Source organism: Temnothorax longispinosus, chromosome 5 (genome assembly GCF_030848805.1).
Source record: "Temnothorax longispinosus isolate EJ_2023e chromosome 5, Tlon_JGU_v1, whole genome shotgun sequence".
NCBI lineage: Eukaryota > Metazoa > Arthropoda > Insecta > Hymenoptera > Formicidae > Temnothorax > Temnothorax longispinosus.
This window is the reverse complement of record NC_092362.1, coordinates 933891-957438: the sequence shown is the minus strand read 5'-3', so window position 1 is coordinate 957438 and position 23548 is coordinate 933891. Positions and strand designations below refer to the sequence as shown.

The 23548-nt window shown below is 42.1% G+C and overlaps 1 protein-coding gene across 1 annotated transcript in view; it reads left to right on the top strand.

Annotated features, from left to right (window-relative positions):
• LOC139813785 (uncharacterized) overlaps positions 1 to 23548 on the top strand; it is a 43471-nt gene that overhangs the window by 11739 nt on the left and 8184 nt on the right. The window contains exons 7-19 of the mRNA XM_071779498.1: positions 1800 to 2048; positions 3548 to 3814; positions 5214 to 5545; positions 5710 to 6247; positions 6463 to 6869; positions 6975 to 7104; positions 7265 to 7726; positions 7815 to 7985; positions 8875 to 9009; positions 9738 to 9843; positions 14013 to 14194; positions 18127 to 18290; positions 20019 to 20226. Coding sequence (XP_071635599.1) covers positions 1800 to 2048; positions 3548 to 3814; positions 5214 to 5545; positions 5710 to 6247; positions 6463 to 6869; positions 6975 to 7104; positions 7265 to 7726; positions 7815 to 7985; positions 8875 to 9009; positions 9738 to 9843; positions 14013 to 14194; positions 18127 to 18290; positions 20019 to 20226 — 3351 coding nt within the window. The remainder of the gene's footprint in view (positions 1 to 1799; positions 2049 to 3547; positions 3815 to 5213; positions 5546 to 5709; positions 6248 to 6462; positions 6870 to 6974; positions 7105 to 7264; positions 7727 to 7814; positions 7986 to 8874; positions 9010 to 9737; positions 9844 to 14012; positions 14195 to 18126; positions 18291 to 20018; positions 20227 to 23548) is intronic.

The following is a 23548-nucleotide window of genomic DNA, read 5'->3' as shown; positions in this document are numbered from 1 at the left end:
TCGCACGTATGCATGGCGCAACTCGCTCTTTACGATTCTTTAATATCTGTCGCTAAACTTTCCCATGAAAGCTAAAGCGCGCCCGCTGCTAAGATCGCGGCGTAACGCATGTGCGATAGATTTCATTCCTTTACGGCCTCCTTAGCACACATTTTGTCACGAGCCACCCCACTTGTTCCTTATCACATTCCACGCATGCGGTCATATATACATTCCGCGCGCTCGAGGCGGAATGTCGACGGAAAGTTGTGCCGATCTCCGTCAAGATATTTCTTGCATTTTCATATAATATGAGACGAAACGTTCGGTATCAACAAGATATGCCGATATCCCCCTTCTTACGATATATACTAACTCTTTCTATTGATAAGTTTGATAAGTTTTGTCATACTCGTGCGTGTCGTATCTAAATTCAAAACTGACGGTGCAGCACCTGTAACTGGCACGAATTGCACATTAAATGTTTTATAATAATGATGACACTAAAATCAGAAATATTATAATATTATATAAAATAAAATGCCCAAGATCGAAAATAACATCAATTTATATTGAATTAATTATTTGACATAAAAATATATAGCGAATTCGGTCGCTTACGCTAATGCGCTCATGCAAAAACTACTGTAAAGTTGTCTAATGATAAAAACATAATAAACATTCAATGTTTCATATGAACAATTAAAAGCGTAAGATTTATCATGATTGTCGGTGCGCATTTACACTGATTCTGCGCACCTTCGTGTCGTAGGGCGCATTCGCGGTATTATGAGAGAGAGTAAATATGTATATAAACAAAAATTCCCGTAATCCGTGATTCTATTCCCACGGGGACTGATTCTAATAGCAAAATAGCCAAGGTTCCGCGAATAGAGTCGTCCAAGCTGAGCAGCTTGATTTATGCGTGCACGCACTTCGCATCCTGTCGGGGAGATATTCCGCGCTTTCATATAACGAGACCTGGTTCCTCGCCGTCGCCGTTGTGCCGTTTCTTTTGTTCGAATGAGAAATTGACAACGAGATGAGGCGATGTAAAAGGAAGGAAGAGAAAAAGGAAAGATAAAAAAGAAGCGGCGTCGGTCGTACGAGAAGTGCGCGCCGCGTGAAAGCAAACTGCGATACAGACTTGCTCGCGGAACGACGGCCGCGGCGCGGCGTCGTACCGCGAGATAAGTAGAACAATCACACATAATCATATGCAATCTATCAGAGAAAGTGGGCTAATACGGGCCACGGTGGACGGAGGTGATATTCCAACACCTTTGTCTCCCGAGGAGATTTCGAAGCGCTGGGCGATCTGGAGCTAGGATACCGCGCGCGCGTTAACTTGAAGTATAGATAGATATAGATAGAAGAGAGAGAGAGAAAATGAGCCTGGACTTATCGACCAACGACTCGGCGGCTTGACTCACTTCGCGGAAGTAATAAAGAATTTTAAGCGTTTCTTTTATGTGTACGCGCGCATTTAACCTTTACGTCCTGGTTGGCGTGCGCGCGGTGTCGGTTCATGTTTTTGCACGGTACACGCTTCCTAAAGCCGCGCGCTTACTTTCCTCGCCGGACACCGATCGGCGTATCTATCCGCCTGGTCCTCGCTTCGCATTATTAATCATCATCGGTGTCGTTGATCGTAACTACTTGTTAGACGCTTCGCGTTTTCTAATAGCTACCTGCGGATGTAGGATCTGGACGTGAGATCTAGACGTTGTGATCTATGGAGATCAATTAAAATCTGCAAATATCTCGATTTTCCTGTTGATTTTTCTCTCTTAGTCGAAAGGTAATTTCTGTTTACGCAGGTACTCCAACGAGATATAGAGGCGCACAGGCGTATCGTCAGATCGGTTGCCAAATTGGGAGACAAAGTTTTCGCGCATCAGCAGCAACAGCAGCAGCAACAGGAGCAGGAACAGCAGCGAAAGAAGAAACAGCAATCCTCGCCTTTGGGAATAGTAACGTCATTGGAGCTACATTGGCAGCTTCTGTGTCTACGCGTCCTGGAGTGGCAGTGTCACATTGAAAACCGCGTATCTCATATAAGAAATAAGGTAACGGTTCTATTATTCGTCTCTTACCTTTCATGAAAGAGTACCTCTATATCTTACTTGAGATGTAATGTAAAGAGTCGACGCGATTAAACGGCATACTTACGAACGGAGGCATTAAATTTTCTCAGAGATAATTATGAGACTTTTTTCTCTCACTCCGTGATTTGTTTTTTTTTTTTAAGTCAGAGTTGCAGAGTGTAATCGCCCAAAGCGAGAAAAACGTGTAAAGGTGATTGAAATACAAATAGCGTATAGATAAATTATAATTAAAATATGGAACGCCGTGCTCATTCCACCGCTTCGTATTAAACTTCATCGGTATCTCGCGCCCCCCACTACACCGCTGATCGTAGTAATTAAACTGAAACTTGTGGGAAAACGCGTCCGACAATATCGATCGACGAGGATGAGCGAATGGGCGATGTCAGGAAATAAAGGGTGGAGCCGAGCAATAATCTGCTAGTGCGCGCAATTGACGGAGATGTTTCACAATTGACGGCCATTAAGAATAGTATATTGAGTAGTCACGGCCATTATTTTGTTGCTCGTCGCAGAAAGAAAACTCTAAGCCAGTCTAGGCAAAGCGATATTTCAAATCTCACCGCGGACACTCCTCTTTAATGAAATAACTTTCCTTCCATTAAACTTAATGACTTACGCATCAACAAATAGAGTAGAAAGACCATTGATAAGATGAAAATTCAATTTGAGATTGAATTAGTTTGATAAACGAATTTGTGAGAGTTTATGAGATAGACGCGAGATAAATTGACCTAGAAAATTTATTCAATGTAAAAAAGCAATATTTGTATATTGTTAATCCTCAATTAGCACACATGTGCTAATTCGCACCACTTTTTTTTCGTTCACCAGCAGTGTGGCATTTGAGGTGGTCCAATCGAGGTGTGCTAATTGAGGGTTAAATAACTCTTATAACGTATATAATATCGATCGAGTAACATAATTGATTGTGTATTAATTCTAATATTCTTGTGTATTAATTCTAATATTAGAATATTAATTTTGATATTCTACACAGGCGGCAAACGCGCATACGATTTCTTATATCCGACACGCTTACCTGCCGTTCCAATCGCTATCCCTACCTTGCCCTTTACCTGTTTAAACTTGTTAAAATCCTGTCGAGAGATTTTCTTTTATGGGACCTGCCTCAGGTATCCCGTCGAAGGTACAAGATCCGGTCTTTGGACAGAGTAACTCAGTAATGCGTCAAGCGTTCGGCCAACCATATCTCTTTCTCTGTGTCTCTCTCTCTCTCTTTCTCATTAATTCCAACCGCGTCGTATGACACAGTCGTGCTGATAGTAAGCGATAAAACTTTATTAAAACAAGATAAGTCTCCGTACGCAGAAGCGTTCAACATTTCGGAACACGACAACGAGAGGTGCAGAGATATCGCGAACAATCCGACAAATTTGTTCCGATCGGTGAAACGTTGGCGATTATCGAGTAAAAGGGATATTGATTTCATGTTTCAGAACGCCGTGTCTAACGGCTGCAGTAACGACAGCGACGAGGAACCAGTCACGAAACAGCCTCGTCTCAGCCGCGGACGATCGCGCGGCTCCGGAGCGGAATCGCCGGGACAGTCCGCTCGCTCGGCGCGCACCGAACGCGCGAAGCGCGTTGCCGGACGCCCGAGATCCGAGCACCGCGATCATCCAGTCTCCAATGAGAGGACCGAGCAGTCAGACAGCGACGCCTTTTCCGAGAATCAATCCGTCGGCGAAGGATCGTATTTCGAGGTACGCTTGAATTCATCGAGCACCCGTATAGGGACGAGCCCGTGAGGCTCGATTACGCGATTTCGATTGAGATCCAATTATTCACGAATTGAAACGTTACCCGTCCCCGTAACTCTGTGTCGTGACCGCATAGCGAGCAGCGAAGAGCCGTGTCGTTATGGAAATATTATAGGAATCGTGCCGGGAATGAATCACGCGACTGACAGAAGTTATATTTGTCTTCCAGCGGGATGTAGAATAATCTGAGGAAGATAAGAGTGACTCCGTCACGCAACGATATCGGTACTAAAAAAAAAAGTTCAGATATAAATTTAGATCAAATGGATAAGTCTCTTTTGCGATGCTCCTTATAAAATGGTGCGCATAAAATCTATATCGATCTTCCGTTTTTATCTCGCGTTCTTCTATCTTCAGCAATTTTCGCAAAATAATTGCAAAAGACGGGAAGTGTTCTAACGTAGTTGTTCCACGAATTGACAGCCGCTATTGTTCTCCATTCTGCTGTCGCGAAACACGACTATTACAAGTCATTGACCCGGTTTTCGAGCGCTGCGCGATTCATGCATAGAAATTATTAGCTCTACTCTCTGAGATCGTAGTACCGTAGGCATTTTTTCGATGCGAACGATAATGGGCGGATCTCGCTGTAATTAATTTATTGTCGTTGTACATTACTACGATAGACGGGAATTTTCATTAACGCTTAATAGACCTCGATGAGCGCGTCGCGAGCAAAGTACGTCTGCGCGAATTGTGCTTCCTCTTTGGAATCTCGCGCAACTGCGGGAGTTAAACTAAAATCATCTTTTAGCCTTAACGAAAGATAAGAGGAGCGTTGTTACCACCACTTTACGTCGCGTAGGCTAAGAGAAGAGCCGCGTATCCGAATGTGTTAAGTGGACTAAGTCTCGAAGGCTGCGAAGAAGAACGGCTTCTGTAAAACGAATCGGGCACGCATGTACAGTGAGAAGTCTGTACGCCACGTGATGATCTTGACAAAAAGTAGCGGTCGAATTTGTAGCAAAAACCGTGACATCCGTGTCGGACGGAATGGTCTTGCGAGAGGCCAATAAAGTAGCGTCTAGTGAAATCATAGATATCCCATAGGCTCAAGTTATTCTTTCACTTTAATACACCGATATATCATTTAGCGTTAAAAAACTTGTATTTGATCAATACAGTGATGCACTCCTTTTCATCAGCGAATCATTTCACTATTCATTTCGCTTCTGAATAAAACGATATAGAAATTTGAAAATAGAAATGAAATTAATCTTCTAGAAATCTTGTCCGATAATTGATCGTCTTTTCAAGCAAGAATTTACTGATAATGCACGCGCAAATAATGTTCGCTATCAATATCAATATAATTGATACACACGCTTTCTACGGTATGTAGGATGAATTGTGTCAGCTGGGTGTGATGGACGCAAGGTCCGACGAACCGGCAAAACGAGAGGCCACCAGTTCCATTACGTGTATCGCGCGGGACCGCGGGGAAGAGGGTGACGTCGAGGAAAGCGGAGCGAGCGACAGCGAGCAACACGACATGCCGCCCACACCGGACACCGTGCCGATAACGACGTCGACGGCGGCGATGCAGGGGACGTGCGACGAAATCGACGCGGCAAGCACCGTGCAAATCGAAAGTACAGAAAAATCGAATAACGGTCTGCGGACGAGCGAACTTGTGAAACGCGGGGCAACGGATGAGGCTGCTTCGTTCAACATGTGAGTTGCACATGTTCTTCTTTTTTTTTCCCTACCTCGCTATCTCGTAACGGTAAAATGGTGATTGCTCGGGAACTGATTATTCCTTATCCCTTCACTTTCCGGTTACCCTTGGCTTCCGCCGAAGTAACAACCGACACGAGACATTGTTTCCTGATGTTTAGGTCCGACAGAAAATCGAAGAACTGCGCTACCTTCTACTTTAAGCATCTGGACACCGACTCCGAGGCAGATTGTAGTCAACTAGTCCAGGAATCGTCCAACACAGTGGAGGATTCCTCCGAGGAGGAGTGGACTTACACTCCTGCTCATCGAAACAGCTCGTTTGTCGTTTCGGAGCAGCGAAGAACGAACGTTGTGGTTCGTCTGGATTTTGACGAGCGTCCGCGGGTCGATATCTCAGAAAAAATGCATTTTGCGCAAAAAAAGAGTCTAGGTAACGAAAAAGAAACGGAACGTGACGACCGGGAAGCTCAGCAAAAAGATAGCGACGATGAAAAGAAGAATGATAAATCAAGTATCGAAAGGTTGATCAAAGAAGTTGAAAACTTGATCGGCGAAGAAAGACATAAGGCCTCGCGCACTTTTCCGCAGTTAGAATTCGAGGAGAAAAACATAACGAACAATCATCGAGCTAAGTATGCGCGCGTGAGAGAATGGTTGAAGTTGAACGCGTCGAGAAGTTACGAGGGCAGATCGCAGGTAAATTAGATCAATAGATTTCTAGAAAAATAGGAAACGACCTAAGTTAAATTGAATCTTTTTTTCTTGGATTGAATCAAATATTACTATCATAGTTGACATAAAAGTTTTACGTATCTAAAATTATATACTATTTGTGGTGTAAAGATTATTACGGATTTTGCAAGAAGACATAACACGTGACACAATTACGTATAACGGCGCGTATATTACAGCCATTAGATAGCTGTGACGCCAGCGGTGAATACACGACGGAGGAGTCCGATGGAGAAAGACAATCGATATCGTCAGATGATTTGCAGAGTAGCGTCGCGACCTACCGCCGATTCGAAGGTGCTCTCGCGTGTATATCGCAATCCCCTTCACAAGAGATACTCGATTGCGTCCAGAAAACGCCCGTCAACGAGCTAACTCCTGACGAGAGTACGCCGAAGGTCGTAATGCGATCGAGACAAAAAGCGAAAGGATCTAGGCCGTGGAGCGTTTCTTGTATCTCGCAAATCGGAGATAATCCTACCTTAACTCAGATAAACAATCCCATTTTACCATTCTCCATATCCGAGACTGCGCTTCATCAGTTGGTCGCGACCCCACCTACAAAATCCGTATCTTTCGATGCTGCGTAAGTACATTGGTTTTTAATCATTTTTACCTGTGTTTTTTTTTAATCCATTGTTACTTTTCCGTGTTAAATAAAAGTTTGTTATCGAATATCGTTATATTGCAGAGGATCACGGAAGTCGTTTAATAATTCCGCATCTACTTTATTAGAAGAGACTCTTATATGTTCTGACGATCGCGTAGCTAGAAATATATCATTCCGCAGAAAGAAAAATAGATTGCGTAAGAAGACTTTGGTAAGGAAGATTTTGATTATAAAAAATGTTAATATATTTGCCGAATTAGTTTTTTTTGTTTAGTTTTCGTTAAATGTATTTCTTACTTCGTATCTCGAGTTGTTTTGTAGATCAAACTTAAGTCGAGGATGATAAAAATTATTGATTTGCATTTATTTAGGGCCGTAAGAGTGAATCTAGTTCGGAAAGTGCGCACGCCAATCATCATTCAGCGGGAAGCGATGGCAGCTCGAATCAGCAACGCTCGTCTCGCAAAATGAACTTAAATCGCACAACGCATATAGTTTCGAAAGAAAACTGCCATAGTCGTTCCACGACTCTCGTTAAATCTGGGTCTTTCTCAGGCTGTACCGTCCATCAACAATTACACGTAGAAAAGACGCTTGTCAATAATTCTACACCCCTCAGGTTACTTTGCTGCAAGTCAATTGCTTCCACGTTGGAGACGGAAGGCGAGGATCGTGATTGTGCTCAAGGACACTTCGCTTACAATAATGATATATTGAACACCACGCTGAATAGCAAAGAGCTAGGCAATCAGCAGTTGAATATAGACAGTGACGTAGAAATGAACAGTCTCGGTAACAATTCATTATCCGAACAGGCCTGGGATAATTATGTGGTAATATAAAATTGCATAGCATTAAAAATAACAACTTATAAAAGTATTGTCTCTTTATCTACATTGATCAATCTTCGTTGATTCGCAGGAGAAATATATGAGCGAACCTTACAGCGAGCCATTAGATGTAGAAACGGCTCGACGATTGTTGGATTTTGGAGATGACTATCGAAACTTTCTTGATAGCCAGTCGGAATGCGCATCTAGTATAAGCGCAATTCCTGCTTGTTCGCCATTGCCTAAGACTCGCACGTACCATGTAGGTCCCTTGTTATTATACTGTCTCGATCAAGTATCTATATTTTTTCTATAAAAAAAACCTTTATGCAAAGGGAAAAGAGAGTACAGATTTAATATGTGTAATTGTGAATTAACCATATTAATAATGTTTATGTATTTATATTGAATATTGTGCCATTTTAACATTGATCAATACATGTCCAATCGTTACATCATTGCATTAAAAAAAAACCTTTATGGGAAAGGGAAAAGAGAGTACAGATTTAATATGTGTAATTGTGAATTAACCATATTAATAATGTTTATGTATTTATATTGAATATTGTGCCATTTTAACATTGATCAATACATGTCCAATCATTACATCGATACAGATACACTCAAATAAAGCATTATCATCTTAAATTATAGTTACAACAAATAAACTTTTCAAGCAATTATATAAGTGTTTTATTTTTCGTAATATGGTTATGCAATATTATATACTAATTGCATGTAGATTTTGTGGTAATGTTTTATTAATATAAGTTATAATAATTAAAATGTTAATTGCCCTTACTATAAAATAAGTATGGTGAATAATTGAACTATAGTCTTTCTCTGTTAAAGTCTATTGACGATTGCAATATTATATTGATAAATCAAATCTTGAGACAACAATACAATGGCAATAATAAAACCGTATTATCTGTAAATAATCAAGAATTTATCTTTGATAATACTATAGAAAAAAAGAAAGAGAAATAAAAAATGTCTAACATAAATGATCTAATGCTTTGTATGACTCTAATGCGTTCATGGACGGTGCATCTGTATGTGTATTGTATCTATGTAACGTTCTGCATGAATTCCAAGGAGGCGTCGTGCATTATATAATCAAACGTTCATGCATTGTGATTATATTCTAGGAAATCGATTACAGTACGGAAGATAGCGATAATGACGAGGAAGATTTACGGAAAATTGCGGAAAATTCACAAGCGCAGCTTATACTTGCTGAAAATACTTTCGTAAGATCCACTGGCGCAGTTCCTACAGAACTTGTACGTATTTTCTTACTAATCCTTGCAATACAGTGCCCTGTTTCCGTAACATTTTGTAGACGCTTCTGGAGTACGGTTTTTACTTCATCCCTTATACGCTTTATCCGTTATTTCGCTTTATCTCGTAAGTGATTTTATTAAGTTTGCACGTCGTATGCATATATACTGTATAAACGCATGAAATATAAGTTGTTTAATTTTATTTAAGTTTGCATTGATTATAATATTGTCTCCTCTCCTATAGCAATAACACATAAAACATAACTGTTTTAATAAGTGATTACAAATTATATTATATTTACATTTTAATATATAATTTCAATTATTCTTAAGGACATAAAAAAATCTTGTGTTCGTGTAACATAAATAAGATTTATGTGTACCATTTGATTAATTTATATATTAAGGTTTGCACCGTTGTGTGTTACTCTTTCCTCTTAAAAAAAATTCTTCTGGATTGTGATGACTACATTCTTAAAAACTTCAAAACTATTCTTTAATTATGTGCATGATTCTTTATTTCTGAAAGTTTTGCATAGCAAATTTTATAATCGCGATATTGTGGGAAGATTGTTTAATCATAGGAGATATTCGTTTACTTTTTATTAACTAAGATAATAAAATAGTGTAATAAAATGATTAATTAGATGCACTGTTTTATATTTGATCTGTGTCATGACAGAACAGACACGTTAGTTAATGGAATTTATCCTTTTTATCCCTAATAGGCCGAAGTGGAATCTGCATGTAAAGAAAACTTAGGATGTTTGCAGACCGTGCTGGAATCGCAAAACGGATACTTGCGAAATGAAAAATATTTGAAACAAATTCGCGGTGAGTACAAGCAGTTAATCAATTTCATGTCATTCTTCTTTATAACTACTACTTTGTGTCTGATCGGGTTTGTCCTGCTTATTTCTTGACGGTGCGCGGTGAGAACGATATCTTCCAGCAACACTATTTTCATATTATTGCATGTTAATACATAGTGTTAGTAATGCATGTTAATACATATATAATGAAAAATTTTTGTATATCTAAAGAAAATGTGCTCATATTATTTAATCGTATCTGCCGTTATCTTATATCATCAATACAATCGCATTTATTTTGTTGAACGGGTAAATAGATAACAAAGATGTGAATATCCGTTTCTATCGCACAAAAATTTGATCGCATACAAGTCTTTTTCTACCGTCAGTAAGCGCGCTAATGAAAGTTTCAATTCGTCTGTGTCAAAATTAGATGTAATCTACTTTGTCATTGCGAAACCACTGTCCTAGTTCGACCGGTTTAACATTTATACTGATGACTCATCAGTATAAATGTTATATGTATAGCAAGAATAGCAAGAACTTAGGAAAGTTTAAATCCAATTTTAATCCAACTAATATTATTTATCTATTTTGTATATATGTATTTTATTATTTATGTTAAATAAAAATCTTTATGTTACTCCGCTTATTAACATGTTTATTACAGTGCATCTAATACTTTCTCTTTATTTTAACCTTTTGCCTGCACAGTTTTTTGTGTTACCGTTATTCGATAAATGCTCTTTACAAATCTTTGTACTTGATTTAGTAGGGTAAAGCTAGAAACAGAGAAAGTAGTGTCAAAAGTAAGATAGAAAGCGAAGAATTATGCGCGAAAGAATATTATATGTGGCGATCAGATACATATAATAAAAACTATGTATACTAATATTCATTTCTCTTTGTACACGCGTGCTTGCAACATTATTCGTGAAACTAAGAGATGCAAAATGTACATTGTAATTAGAATAATGAATGTGAAGCAATCGTGCGCCGCTTTCGTAGCATCTAAATCGACGTTATACACGACACAATTTGCTTTCCAGCCACTAAAGTTTGAACAGGCGCACCCGAGCATAGGAGAAAGCAGAAAATGAAAACGTCTATACTCCTAACGACCACACGATGCGATTATAAATCGTTCCGCAGTATTGTTTATCCAAGGCATCGGTGTCAAGAGTAACTGAAAGCCGATGAAAGCTTCCAACTGTTTTACGACCCGCTTTAGCGTATTAAGCGTACCGTATAAGCGTCAGATCGGATTAACAAGTTTACTCCGATCATAAATCTAACGAGATCGTTAGGTCGCCGATCGCGCGTACACATGGGTGCCGTGGTGGACGCGTAGGTGGATACGCATGCTGCGTTTGTAACGCGAACGTATCTCGGAGTCCGAGACCCGTCTCGCGCCTTATATGAAACTTAACGACGCTCCGGTTGCTTCCCAGGGCCACAGGAACTGGTGGTAGTGGCGATGCTGCGCTATCCGCGTGCGCGAATCGCGACTCGCACGTTCGCTCGTGCAATCGTATCGCCGCTACGTCGAGGCGTATCACGTGGGCACGGTGCTCCCGCCCGCGGACAAGCGCCGTGCCGTGCCTCGCAGTGTTTCGATGCGTCCGAACATTACCGGACGTTCGTCCATCGCATCCGCGTCGCGTTTCGGCTGTCCGTCAATTGCGATTTGTCGGAAGGGACACCCGCCTCCCGGACGGCCCACGTGCCCATCTGTCGTTTCGAATCTGTCAGCCCGATGCTCGCACAAAGGGAAAAGATCGCCCCGAACAGTTCGCGTACGTATTGTTACCTTTGTCGTCATCGTTTCGCTATTGCTGTCGTTGCGCAGTTAGTGCAATTAGCTCTATATCGTATCGGTCTCGAGAAACGTCAAACAATTGTCATACTCAAAGTTCTTTTTTATTCTTTTTCGAACACGGTCGTTAAGCCTGTATCAGACTACGGCGTGGGATTGAGATTGGATTGAAATTTTACCAATCAGAGCAAAGTTTACTAAACCTGATTGATTAAATTTCAATCCAATCTCAATCCCAATCCATAGTCTGATACGGGCTTTACACTGTTGAATGTTAAAGAATGCAATTTTAAACTAGTACTTTGAGCTAAATAACACTTTGTTATTTTTAGCTATCATGTGTATCGAAATTTATTATTTTAACACAAAACAGTATTATTTTAACTCCAGTTAAATTAACGACATATTAAGCAGGAATAGTCGACCTACAGAAATAATTTGACACTACAAATTTAACAGTGTATGCTTGCGCGAAAGAAAATAACTTAATTGCCTTGGATGGGTTTCGTACGAAAATTCACAAGATTACATAGCTGTATACTGCCGAAATTACATATGGACTAGACACGACTGTAATAGACACGATTGCTTATTCAAAAGTGACGTAAACGGAAAAGCCGCCGACGCGAGTATACGATGAGAGCATCGATGAAAGGAGACCAAGTAAATGCTTGTACAAACAGATGTTCGGATAGACTGCCCACAAGAAATTTGGATGATATAAGAACGTCATCTCAAAATATTATTTTTCAATATCATCTCAGAAAATTAAAAAAGGCGCCGCTATGCCGAATGTCAATTCTCGATCTTTTATTACGAATTTAAAAACGTCGTATTGTAGTGTCCTTCTTTTCGAATCTTCGTATTGTTGCGTGCGGTAATAATATACAATGACCATACAGTAATGCCGTTCCGTTACCCGCCGAATCCATCGATCATTCTCGCGATATCTGCACCGTTCGAAACGACGCGACGCGACTGCGCCGCGCATGACGCGACGCTTGTGCTCGTGATCGTCGTTCCACTTTTTCGAGACAGAATAAAAAAATCGCGATCAGTTTCGTGAAAGTAAATGACGCTAAAACCTTCCTGAAAAATATCGGACGCAAAACTTCACGATTAAAAATATGTATTCTAATGTGTTGAGAGACCGACCCGCGTGAAACTGGCCAACAGAAACTGACCACGCGCTCGACCCGGTGCGAACCGTTTATGCATCTTCCCCTTTGTGTTTCCCATCTAATTTGCGAGCATGTATGCGTGTTTCCGCGAAAAATGCACCGTGCGTTACGTCGTTCGGAAACATCGTCGGACCAGCTGCGTTCAATGGCGATTTACGCTCTGGCGATCGTACGCGGCGAAGCGAGGAGAGTACGATCGCACGAAGCGTGCGTTTCCGCGATGCGCGTTTACATATGCACCACGTGTACAGGTCGAGCTACGTATCGCGTTCGCATCGCGTTCATGCCGCGTTTTTTTTTCCTCGCTCGTACGTACGGTCCATCATTTCCTGTAGGTCAATGCAAAACACGATACTTTCTACGCGTCGAATTCTTCCTCTCGCATTCCGTACACGCCTTCCTTGAACGACGTATAGCGACGACTTTTACGACGTTGCGACGCCGCCGCCGCCGCCGCGTTAATTCGATCTTTCGCTTCTTCAATCCTCCGCATCCGTATATCGTTTCTATCATGCTGACCGCGCGGTTTCGATTTGGAAAAAGTGGCCGTCGTGAAAGAAAGTGGCTGGACGGAAAAGAGGTCACGGAAGCCGTACGGTACAAACACAAGTATCTTGACCTTTCAAATTTTTTGTTCACGATCGTTTTACATAACTGGCTGATGAGGGCCACGAATCGTTACAGATACCGTTATTACGGATAACAGTATAGCTCTTTAATGCTCGGAAACGAAACGACATGTAGGAATATAATTGCTGTCTTCCTTTCTTTCACGAGGCTCGCTGGAGAAAGAAAGAAAGAAAGCAGGTGAACACATGAATGCGCATGTCGAGTATCGGAATAACATATGTTAAATTATTACCGTATGTAATAATATAGATAAGTCTGTCGTGCTTTTGTGCTAAGTTAATATTAGTGACGTTAGTGCTATTTTCGCATATCAAGAACTTTATATAAAGCTATATATATTATATTTTTAAATTATTTTGGAAAAAGAATTAAAGTTTTATAAATTTTCTATAAATAATTTTCGAACGTCGACACAACTTATTTTTAATATGATATGCTGAAGATTTCTATTCGCCTATCTTACTAAACGGATGTAAGAAAATTGACTGGATAACGTTAAAGCGTTATCATTTATCTTAAAATGCTGTGTTATTAATGTTGCACTATGTTGTATAATTCGTTTAGGTACGATTGAGAGATGGGAGAGCTTGGCATCGCGAGTCAAGCAAGTGCAAAAGGCCAGCGCTCGTCATCGCGAACTGGCTGCCATGAAAGCAGAATTCAAAGTCATGTACGATCGATTTTCCGATTACGAAGTCGTCCTGGAGCAGTCGAGCGTGCTCGATGATCGCATTAATGAGATCACTGTAAGTTATTTTCAACATTACGCATATTTTACTTCACATATACGCGCGCTGATTTGTATATAAGTTATTTCCAAGAAGGATTTTCTAGTATGTAAAGTTTTCATTTATTTAGATTAAAGTTTTCTCTGACTGAATTTCATTAGCATTTATGTATGTGAAGTACGTGTATGACTTGCGTTTAATTTTTTGTCTATTAGATGCGATTTGAAATCACATTATTCTTAGGAGGATATTATAGATATCTTTTTATCAGTAGCGAGTAAATTACACATGTATGTTACATATGATAATTTATGTACGGCCGGTAAGAGTATACCGATAGAGATGTATCCTCTTGTGCTAAACAAGAGATCTTCTACTCCAACTCGATTGATACGATATTGCTTTTTAGCGAAGCTAAATAAATTATAATCGCAATATCGACGATTTGATCGACGCGATTACCTTATCCGTGTGCAAAACTCTTCATATAGTGCGCCAATTAATATTAATTTAAAGCATTAACTTAATAAAAAATATCTTTATTAAATAAATAATTCTGGAAAAACATATTTGTTAATAACGAAGCACCATCGCGTAAATCTCTTAATATTATAATATTAATGAGATAGTCAATGATATTTTAAGAAATCCCGATATCTGAGAATTTAGGAAGTGCTTACGTTGGCGATCCTAAAAATTCGAACAAGTGAAAATTCGAATTTTTCGAACGTGCATCTCGAGTGCACGCAGTTCCTGACGAATTTCTACAAGTTCTTCGGGAATCGAATCGCGATGGGAAAGCGCATTATTGGAAATGTCTCTGGTACGGCGGGTAAGACAGAAAAGTCAGAAACTGGGGGTAGAAAGCTTCGCCAAGCAGTCGCGGTCGGGGAGGGAGAGGAGAAAGAGGAAGAGGAGAAGAAGGAGGAGGAGGAACAAAATGAAAGCGGTCGAAGAAGGTGGACTAAGGGATGAGGGAGGCGTTGGCGAAGACGGGGGGTAGAGAAGCCGAGTAGGAGAGAGCAGTCAGGAACCAAGTAGAGAGGCAGAGGTAGTGGCGTAAAAGCGTAGTCGTGTCGCACGTACGCTCGTCTGACGGCGACGTGCTCGGCATCGCAACTCGCGCGGAGAGCGAACGCCGACGAACCTAGCTAACCCCGCTCGGTGGAGTTCCACCCCCCGAGAGTCATCCCCCTTCGATCCTCCCGGCACATTCAGCCCTACCGCGGAAGCCCTCCGTGAAAGCTGCCGCCGCCACCGCCGCGCCGCTGCCGCCGTCGCCGCACCTCCGCACCCCCGCAACATCCTCCGCGCCCTCCCCAGCCTCATTGCGAAGACCAAACACATGCTCCCTATCTATCATCAAGATGTATTAGCGTCCAACATTTGCCGGGTGAACTCGTCGCTCTGCTGCATTATGCACGAGATGTGTAGCTCGCGCCAATCCGCGCCGGTCCGAACGCGGGAGCCGCACTCTTGGTTTTACCTCCTTTTCCCCCTAGTTTTTTTCTTTTCATTTACCTCTCTCATGCTTTTACCGTCGTCAAAGTCCCTGATAGCGAGGAAAGTTTGATGCGGTCGTAAGACCCGCGATGTCGTACGTCCCCCGGTCACTGAGGGGGTCACGCGGTCCCTCGCACGGGAACTCTGCACAGGCCGAGTAGCCGCGAAAAGAGTCCGGAATACATAAACGCCGACGTCGAGCGCGGATGGAGACCGTCAACAAGCTGATTGCGTATCGCGGATGATTGTCCGCCGCGCGACGCACGTGGTGAGCCCGCGATTGGGATGCAGGCCGCGCGGCACCGAAAAGCGCAACGGCGCGAACAAACGCAGACTGACGCGCGCGCGAGAGACAGAATTGAACATTCCGTTATGTATTATGCATCGCTAAGCAGGGCACAATTGGGTCTACGCGTCCATCCCGCGGGGCACGTACGCGTCGGCGTGGGCCGCGGACCGAACGTACTACGCGATTCGACGAGGCACGTCGTCGCCCCTCGCTGATTATGTTATTGCGTAATATCGGACAAACGTATGTGCAGTTCGCTTCAGCCGCGAAATTAATTTTACGCGACGATTATATTTCCAACGTAAGTAATTAATAAAATTAACCTTAGGGGAATTGTTTTAAAAAAATATGCGATAATGTAATACACACGCATGTATACGCATAATGGCGTTTTAGTGCCAAAGTTTAATTTCGTGTGAAGACAGATTTGCGGTGGTTGGAAAAATTAAAAAAAAAAAAAAAAAATGAAATCTACCTTATACTCTCTCTTTCATCGTCTATCGCAACGCTCGGTCTTTACGTTCCATCGCGGAGGGAACCGCGCGGAACGCGGAGGGACCGTGGCACAATTAGAATACCGGCAGTGTATCTCCGTTCCACTTAGTACCGCGGAATTACGAGACGTAAAAAGCTAATTCTCTACTTTTACGGGGTACGTGCCCGTTGGTGTGGCGCGCGGGCGGCCTCATAGGCATGCAGGTCCCGAACGCGCAGCGACCGCTCTGTATACCGAATTCGAATCAATTGATTGGCTGTTGATTGGAAATTGAATTAGATCGGAATGTGCGTGTCTGCTGCGAGCCGCGAGGGCACGGCGAGGGCGAGCGAGGGTGGTTACGATGGCAGGGGGCTCGGCGGCGGCGGCGGCTGCCGCTGGTTATGCGTCGTTGATACTGATGGTGGTGGCGGCGGCGGCGGCGGCGGCGGTGGCGAAGAGAGAAGCAGGGTGGTTACGAAAAGAGGGGTAGAAGCGGGGAACGGTCGCTTCTGCCTTCGCTATGTGCCCGGAATATCAATGACAACCACTTTTCGCCGGACACCGGGGCAAATCCGCGCCGCGCACTTTGCAATACCGCGACCGCGTCGGGGACCGTTCTCCTTTTCATCGTGCGATTTGCCCCGCTTGACGGCACAAACAAAACCGGCTAACTGCCTAGCAGCTTGTGGGCGAGTGGCGCGTCGTGCGGTTTTATGAAAAAAATTTTTCCCGATATGGAGAAAGAAGGGGACACGGGGCGACGGCGACGATCGCGGAGCGCGGCGTGGATTTCCAGCCGAGTCGAGAGAAATAATGCGAACGAGCGTTTATCAGTGGCAACATAGGCTAAATGTAAGGGTTGTAGGAAACCCGCGGCGTGGCGCGATGCAGTAACCACGTCACGTTGTCACATCCCCGTCGTCCTACCGCGGGACGCTACCGACGAGGATCGCATAAATAAACCCGGGTTTACGATGGCGACACAGGGAACGTAAGAGAACGAAAACGAGAGCCCCGTTCCATTTCTCCTCTTTCCCGTTCCATTTCTCTCGCTCATCGCGTGACGAGCAGGAGACCTCGAAGGAAAGCTCGTAAAACTCGCCCTTGCGGTCATCCGCGCGTCTTATATATCCACCGCCTCTCGTTTCTTCCGTTCTTTAAAAGTAATTTCCCTCTCTTCAAAGAAACTACTACTAAGATGTTCGCGCTGTGTCGAGGCCGATCTTATATTGATCGAGCGCAAAACACGAAATAATTTTATTTTTATATTTTCAATGTTTTGCATGTCGAATAGAGATATAGCGGCAATCAATCGTAGATAAACTTTTCAAGATCTCCCTGAAAATATATTCTCCATCGTACATATTCGTCGAAATATTTATTTGATTTACGACGATTAGTTCGATGGATACGGAAGTAAAAGATCATCACGGAATGCGATGCTGCATCGATCGACACACGCCGGAAAGAAAGTTGTCCGACGTTTTCGGTAGATACGCGATAAAACTCACTTAGATCCCACGTGTATCCCTTCTTGGCCGGATTCTTAGTCTGTGGGCACTTTATACATCACCTTCACCCTCGGGCGACCCCTGCGCGTTTACCCCTGCACCGCGGGGTAATTCGTTTGAGTTAGGCGAGGCGAGCCAGCTACTAAAAATGTATATTTTATGTTCGCAGGCCGACCTGGCTGTTCTGAAGGACCGCAAGACAGCGATGCGCGACTTGAACGTTTTCGCGCACAAGCTGACCACCAATCTCGGTGCCTCCGCGCCGTTAATTTGCACAGCCCTCAAGGATGGCATGCCCGAGCTCTATACGATATGGGGAGAGACGAATCAAAAGTGAGTGATCATGCCTCTTTTCAAAATAATTCTCGAAAAGATCAAACGGGCCCGGCTATAATATACTGTGTAAAATATTTGAAACCGTAAACTAAAATTTGTTTTCACTCGTTTGATTATTTTACGAACACAGTGTAGAACGCGTTTCCCGTGAATGCAAGCTTATTAAAGGCCCACTACAGATTTTGGGAAAATCGCGCTATAGTAACGAGCCTAGGAAACGATTTGATAGTTTTCTTGATTAATTTGGAGATGTCCTTACTTGCGGAGTTCAACGGTGTATCCCGTAGTATAGAATAGTTGGTACTGGATCACATCGACTGGCCGTTTGCCGGCCGACGTGTGACGTTAGGCAAATATTTTGAGAGGTAATGAAGCCACCAAAGCAAACAGCGGAAACCGAGAGCGGCATAGGTACCGCCAGTAAGGGCTCTCCTCGTTGGGATTTTGACCCGTGTCGTGGGATTACTAGCTTTAACGGAGATCGCGTTTAATCACGGACCTTTTCCGAGTGACAGCTTTAACAGAAAAGCGATCGAGATTCGGAAGGGACAGCGCGATGCAATATCCTCTTGCATTTTTCTGTCACGACTTTCACCGATATTTTGTCGATTTTTGCAAATGCAAAAAGATATTGTTAATTTGTAGAATAGAATAGAGTCGATTTTATTCTGCAAATTAGTGGTCTCTATACACATTAAAATTAATTTAATATCAAAGTTAAATAACTTATAACAAATTTTTTATCGTTTTACAAATTCTTATGATTATTTAGTTAAAATTTGTTACATAAATTTATTATTTTAAAAAGTTACATAATAGGTACACTATAATTTTTACCACAATATATATTTTTTCGGGCGAACAATGACGAATAGTTAGCGCGATCATTACAACCCTCTTTTAATTTCCATATGAGCACTCGATTCCCCCCTTTGATAGGGGTTTAGACCATTCAAAAAGGGGTTTACCACTGACCCATTGGGGTTTACAGAGGTCAATCCTATCCCTTCGTTTGGTACGAAGAGACACTTCTATTCTTGAGAGATGATTTCCACAAAGAACGGTTATTGAACCCTTCGAATTATTCGCGCGATTAATCGGCGATTCATTCGAAAAAGATGTTGCAAAATGTCTATCACAATGTTGTAAAACATGCAAGTCTTATAAGTATATCGACTCTTCGGATGAATACGCCAATGCGAAAAAGGGACACGAGACCAACCTTCCTCGATTCATTCGTATATGTTCGCTAGGGACGTTCACAGATTGACCTGGAATAAAGTGTTTTTATTTGCCGATAGTGCCGGAGGGAGGGCCTACTAATAATTCGACGTCTTAATGTTTGCACAACGGCTTTACCCTCTTTCCGTTTTTTATTGTATTGACTCGCATGATTTTTCTGCCCAAATTTGCTTCGCGCTTTCTTTATATTCACCCTTTCGAGAAGTAATGAATAATTCATACGAAATAAACGAAAATGAAGAGGAAAAGATTTCCGCGTTAATATATTTCAATGTAAAGTGTTGTATAGTTTATACTATTGGCTTATGTTATCGCTATTGTACCAATAAAGTGACGAAGAGTTCCGTTTCGAAAATTATTACCATTGCGTAACTATTTTAAAAGATTACTTCTTTGATATTGATATAATATTAAATATAATAAAATATATTACTAAAATGTGCGATTCGTGTTATAAACGTACGTTTGCACTTTTCTTTTCAGAGGTACTCAGCAGCTGTGCGTTTTACAAATTATGCAGCAGTTCGGTATGCGCTTGGCCGAACTGCAGTCCGCCTTGCAAAGGGACAAGGATACACTGGCGGATGCGGATAGGGACCTGAAAGAGGGTACGAAACCGACTTCGGAGATCATCTCTTGCGTTAATCACGTCGCGCGACTTTTGTCCGAGAGACAAGACATCAATTGTCAGGTACTGTTCCCTTCAAATTAAATCCAATATTCTTTCCGATCGAACAGTAATAATAGTAAAATTTGCATAAAGTAATCTGTAGAGAAATAATCCAATAACCATTCGAAATTGCAGAAATTTCATTTACACCTTATCTCTTCTTAAATTGGTCAGTCCTTTTTACTTCACTAAATATTTTACGCGACATTTTTTTCAACTCACGATTATAGTTAGCGAACATATGAAAATCTTCCCCAAATTCCCTATGTCAGATATCCCCATCGCATCCTTGATTTTCAATCGGTTAGATGGCTGTTAGCAATTATTCAACGCCGGTGGATGGGGTAACGATTCCCAGAGGCATCGCTTGTGTGCATAAAACCATTCCCCCACATAGATTGGCAGAATCGCGGATCTCGGGGATGTAACTTACCTAAAGGAAAGCGAGATTATAATGCGGATTGTATATCCTGTATTTCCGATATATACGTCACGCTAAATCGGCTTGCAAATCGTGCTCCTTGAGATTGCGGGCTACAGATTTGGTTAGAGATATCGCATCGACTTTTCCTTCTTTCGATTAGCATAACAAGCAATGAAATCAGATCTTCGATATACCATTTTTCCTAATATTTTAGAAATAATGTAATTTTTTTTAATTTATATTATCGTGTTTTGGGAGACGGTTGAATATATTTATGCAGAGAGCTTAAGGTTAAAACTTTTGAGAGAAGTAAAAATAATTGAAAGTTACGTAGACGAGAGTTGTATATACGTATACGCCACATATGGCGCACGTCAGGAGATAAATCTTCGACTAGCCTGAACGCGCGAAGGTTACTCGTAAGAGAGAGGAAGGGGGAGGGGTACAGGTCGGAGGGTACGTTTGACAGATGATACTTGTCGATATCGCGTCTCCGTTAAACGCCATCACATCCCCCTATTTCCACCATATCCGTCTCTAATTTGCATATAAAGTAAATCTCTTGGCAAGCCCGTTCTACGTCGGGTTTCTTTGCTTTATGGACGTAAGAAAAGTAGTTGAAGGTGCAGCGAGTGGCAGGTCCGCGACCGCGATTTTCGATCTATTCGCTCGTTTAGCCTGTCGGGAAGACGTACTGCTCGGGGTCTACGGAAATTCGTGTACCTATCGGAAGCTAAGCCTCCGATGCTCGTGTAACACAAGAAATCATTCAAACATTTATAATTATGTGCAGAATAACGTTAATATTACGAGAATCAGAGTTATCAGACGAGATGGTTAAAGTGATGCTGTTATCATTTAATTTTTCCATAGCAAAAAATAATCATTTACACTGTTAAATATTAAAGGATTAAATTTAAACCAATACCTTAAGTTAAATAATATTTTGTTATTTTTAACTACCATTTGTGTGTCAAACTTTATTATTTTAACACAAAACAGTACGATGGTTTAACTCGATTGGTTTAGTTAAATTAACGACATATTGAGTATTAGGAGCAGAGGCGACCTATTTAGGAATGGTTAAAAATTACTTAAATTGAGTATAATTTGGCACTACGAATTTAACAGTGTATACGATCTAACATGTATTGTCATATTTGTATGTCGAAAGTATTCTAAGTATTTTTGAGAGTTCGTCCCCGACTGCTCTCGATGCCGCGTATCGGCGTATAGGTGCTCCGTAACAATTTCCAATTGTCCCTGTGCTCATTTCGCCTGTCAAGAAGACGTACGACTCGCGACACAATACTCTCACTCCAATAATAGGAGCCTTTCCTTTCGTCTCGTTTCTTCTTCTTTCCATGTGTATATCGCGTCTATATTTTAACGTATTCAAACTCCCGTCAAGGCGGTATAATCCGAAAAGTTCTTAGTCTTGCCGATCTACAGCACTCGAGGGAATAATTTCATGCACTTGACATTACGATTCTCCTTTTCTCTTTTTCTCTTTCTCTCTCTCTCCCTCTCTCTTTCTCCGCTTTCATCTTCCCCTCGCGACAGTCCTCTCGACCCCCTCCCCCCGTCTCTTTCCTTCTCCAGGCACCTCTATTTCGGAGAGCCGAAGAAGAGGAAAGGCTACAATAAAGCACTCGACATTACAGTCTTTTCTTCCTTGTAACATTGCGATTTTTTATTTCCTCGCATTTTTATCTGCCAGACGGGAGCGACGATGAATAAGAAAATTACAAGAGTGTGTTATAATTGTATACAAATTTAATATACGTAATATTTTCGTATGCTACACATATACGCGTGCGGTTTGATTTACACAAACTACAAGATTTTTCGCGTTGTAACAAATCATCGAAATCAACCGGCGAGTCCGAGCTGACGGACGGCCGCTGTTCGCAAAAAGAATCCATAAGTTTTGATAGGTAGTAAATAAAATATTAACCGATGTATGTACGAGGCCGGCGCTGGATAGCGAGAGCAGAAGAAGATAAGTTTCTGGCGCGGGAATACAGCGAGACCGAGTTGCTATCGAGGGTGTTGGCCATCTCGGAGCCAGCGGCTCCCCAGGGAACTCCGATCGTTAATCGCCCGAACGATTCCCTTTCGCGTCACGTACGGGAATGGCCCGTGGAATCAGCGTAAAAATACAAATTTAATATCAACCGCGGGTAGAACAAGCCTTGCCTGGTCTGTGGCTTGTAGCCCGTGTTGTCGCCACGAAAATTCCGTTTTGTTACGATAAACCAGTTTATCAATCGCGCCTTCGAGCCTGCTGAAAATATGTAATAAACACCGTTTTAAGAAGCGCGAATAAGATTTTCTTGCAAATTATTCGTCGAATGTAGATGCGCGGAAAAACCTCGCGAAAATATCGCGCTTCTTGCTTTTTGCCCCCTTCCGAGAGTCGGGTCGGATTTTGCGTTACGCAGATAAACGAGTAGACTCTTTTTATCTCGCCTTTCTTGCAGGTACGCCCGATACGAGATATTTTACGTCTTGTTGCGCTATACATATATATACATACATATATATACATATATATATATATATGTTTCGCGAATGTAACCGGAAATAAGAAGTTCCTCGCAGTTTTCTCTCGCGCGATTGGTCTTTCGGACCAACGTGGATTCCGTCTCGACTCACTTCGTACCTACTATCCGTTATACGAGAAACAGAAAGAGAGAGAGAGAGAGCATACCGACTTATATATAGGCTAGGTTGAAGGTTGCTACTTGGTATGCGGATCGCGCTTTTCATTACCGGAGGCTCGTTCCCTCCGTCTCCGCCGTTGCAAACAGCCTAAACCTACCCTTTCTTCCACACAGCCACCCTTCCTCTCTCGGCTGTCTGTCTACTACTCGACCACTACCACTGGCATTTTCGCCAGTATTCGCGCCATGCTGT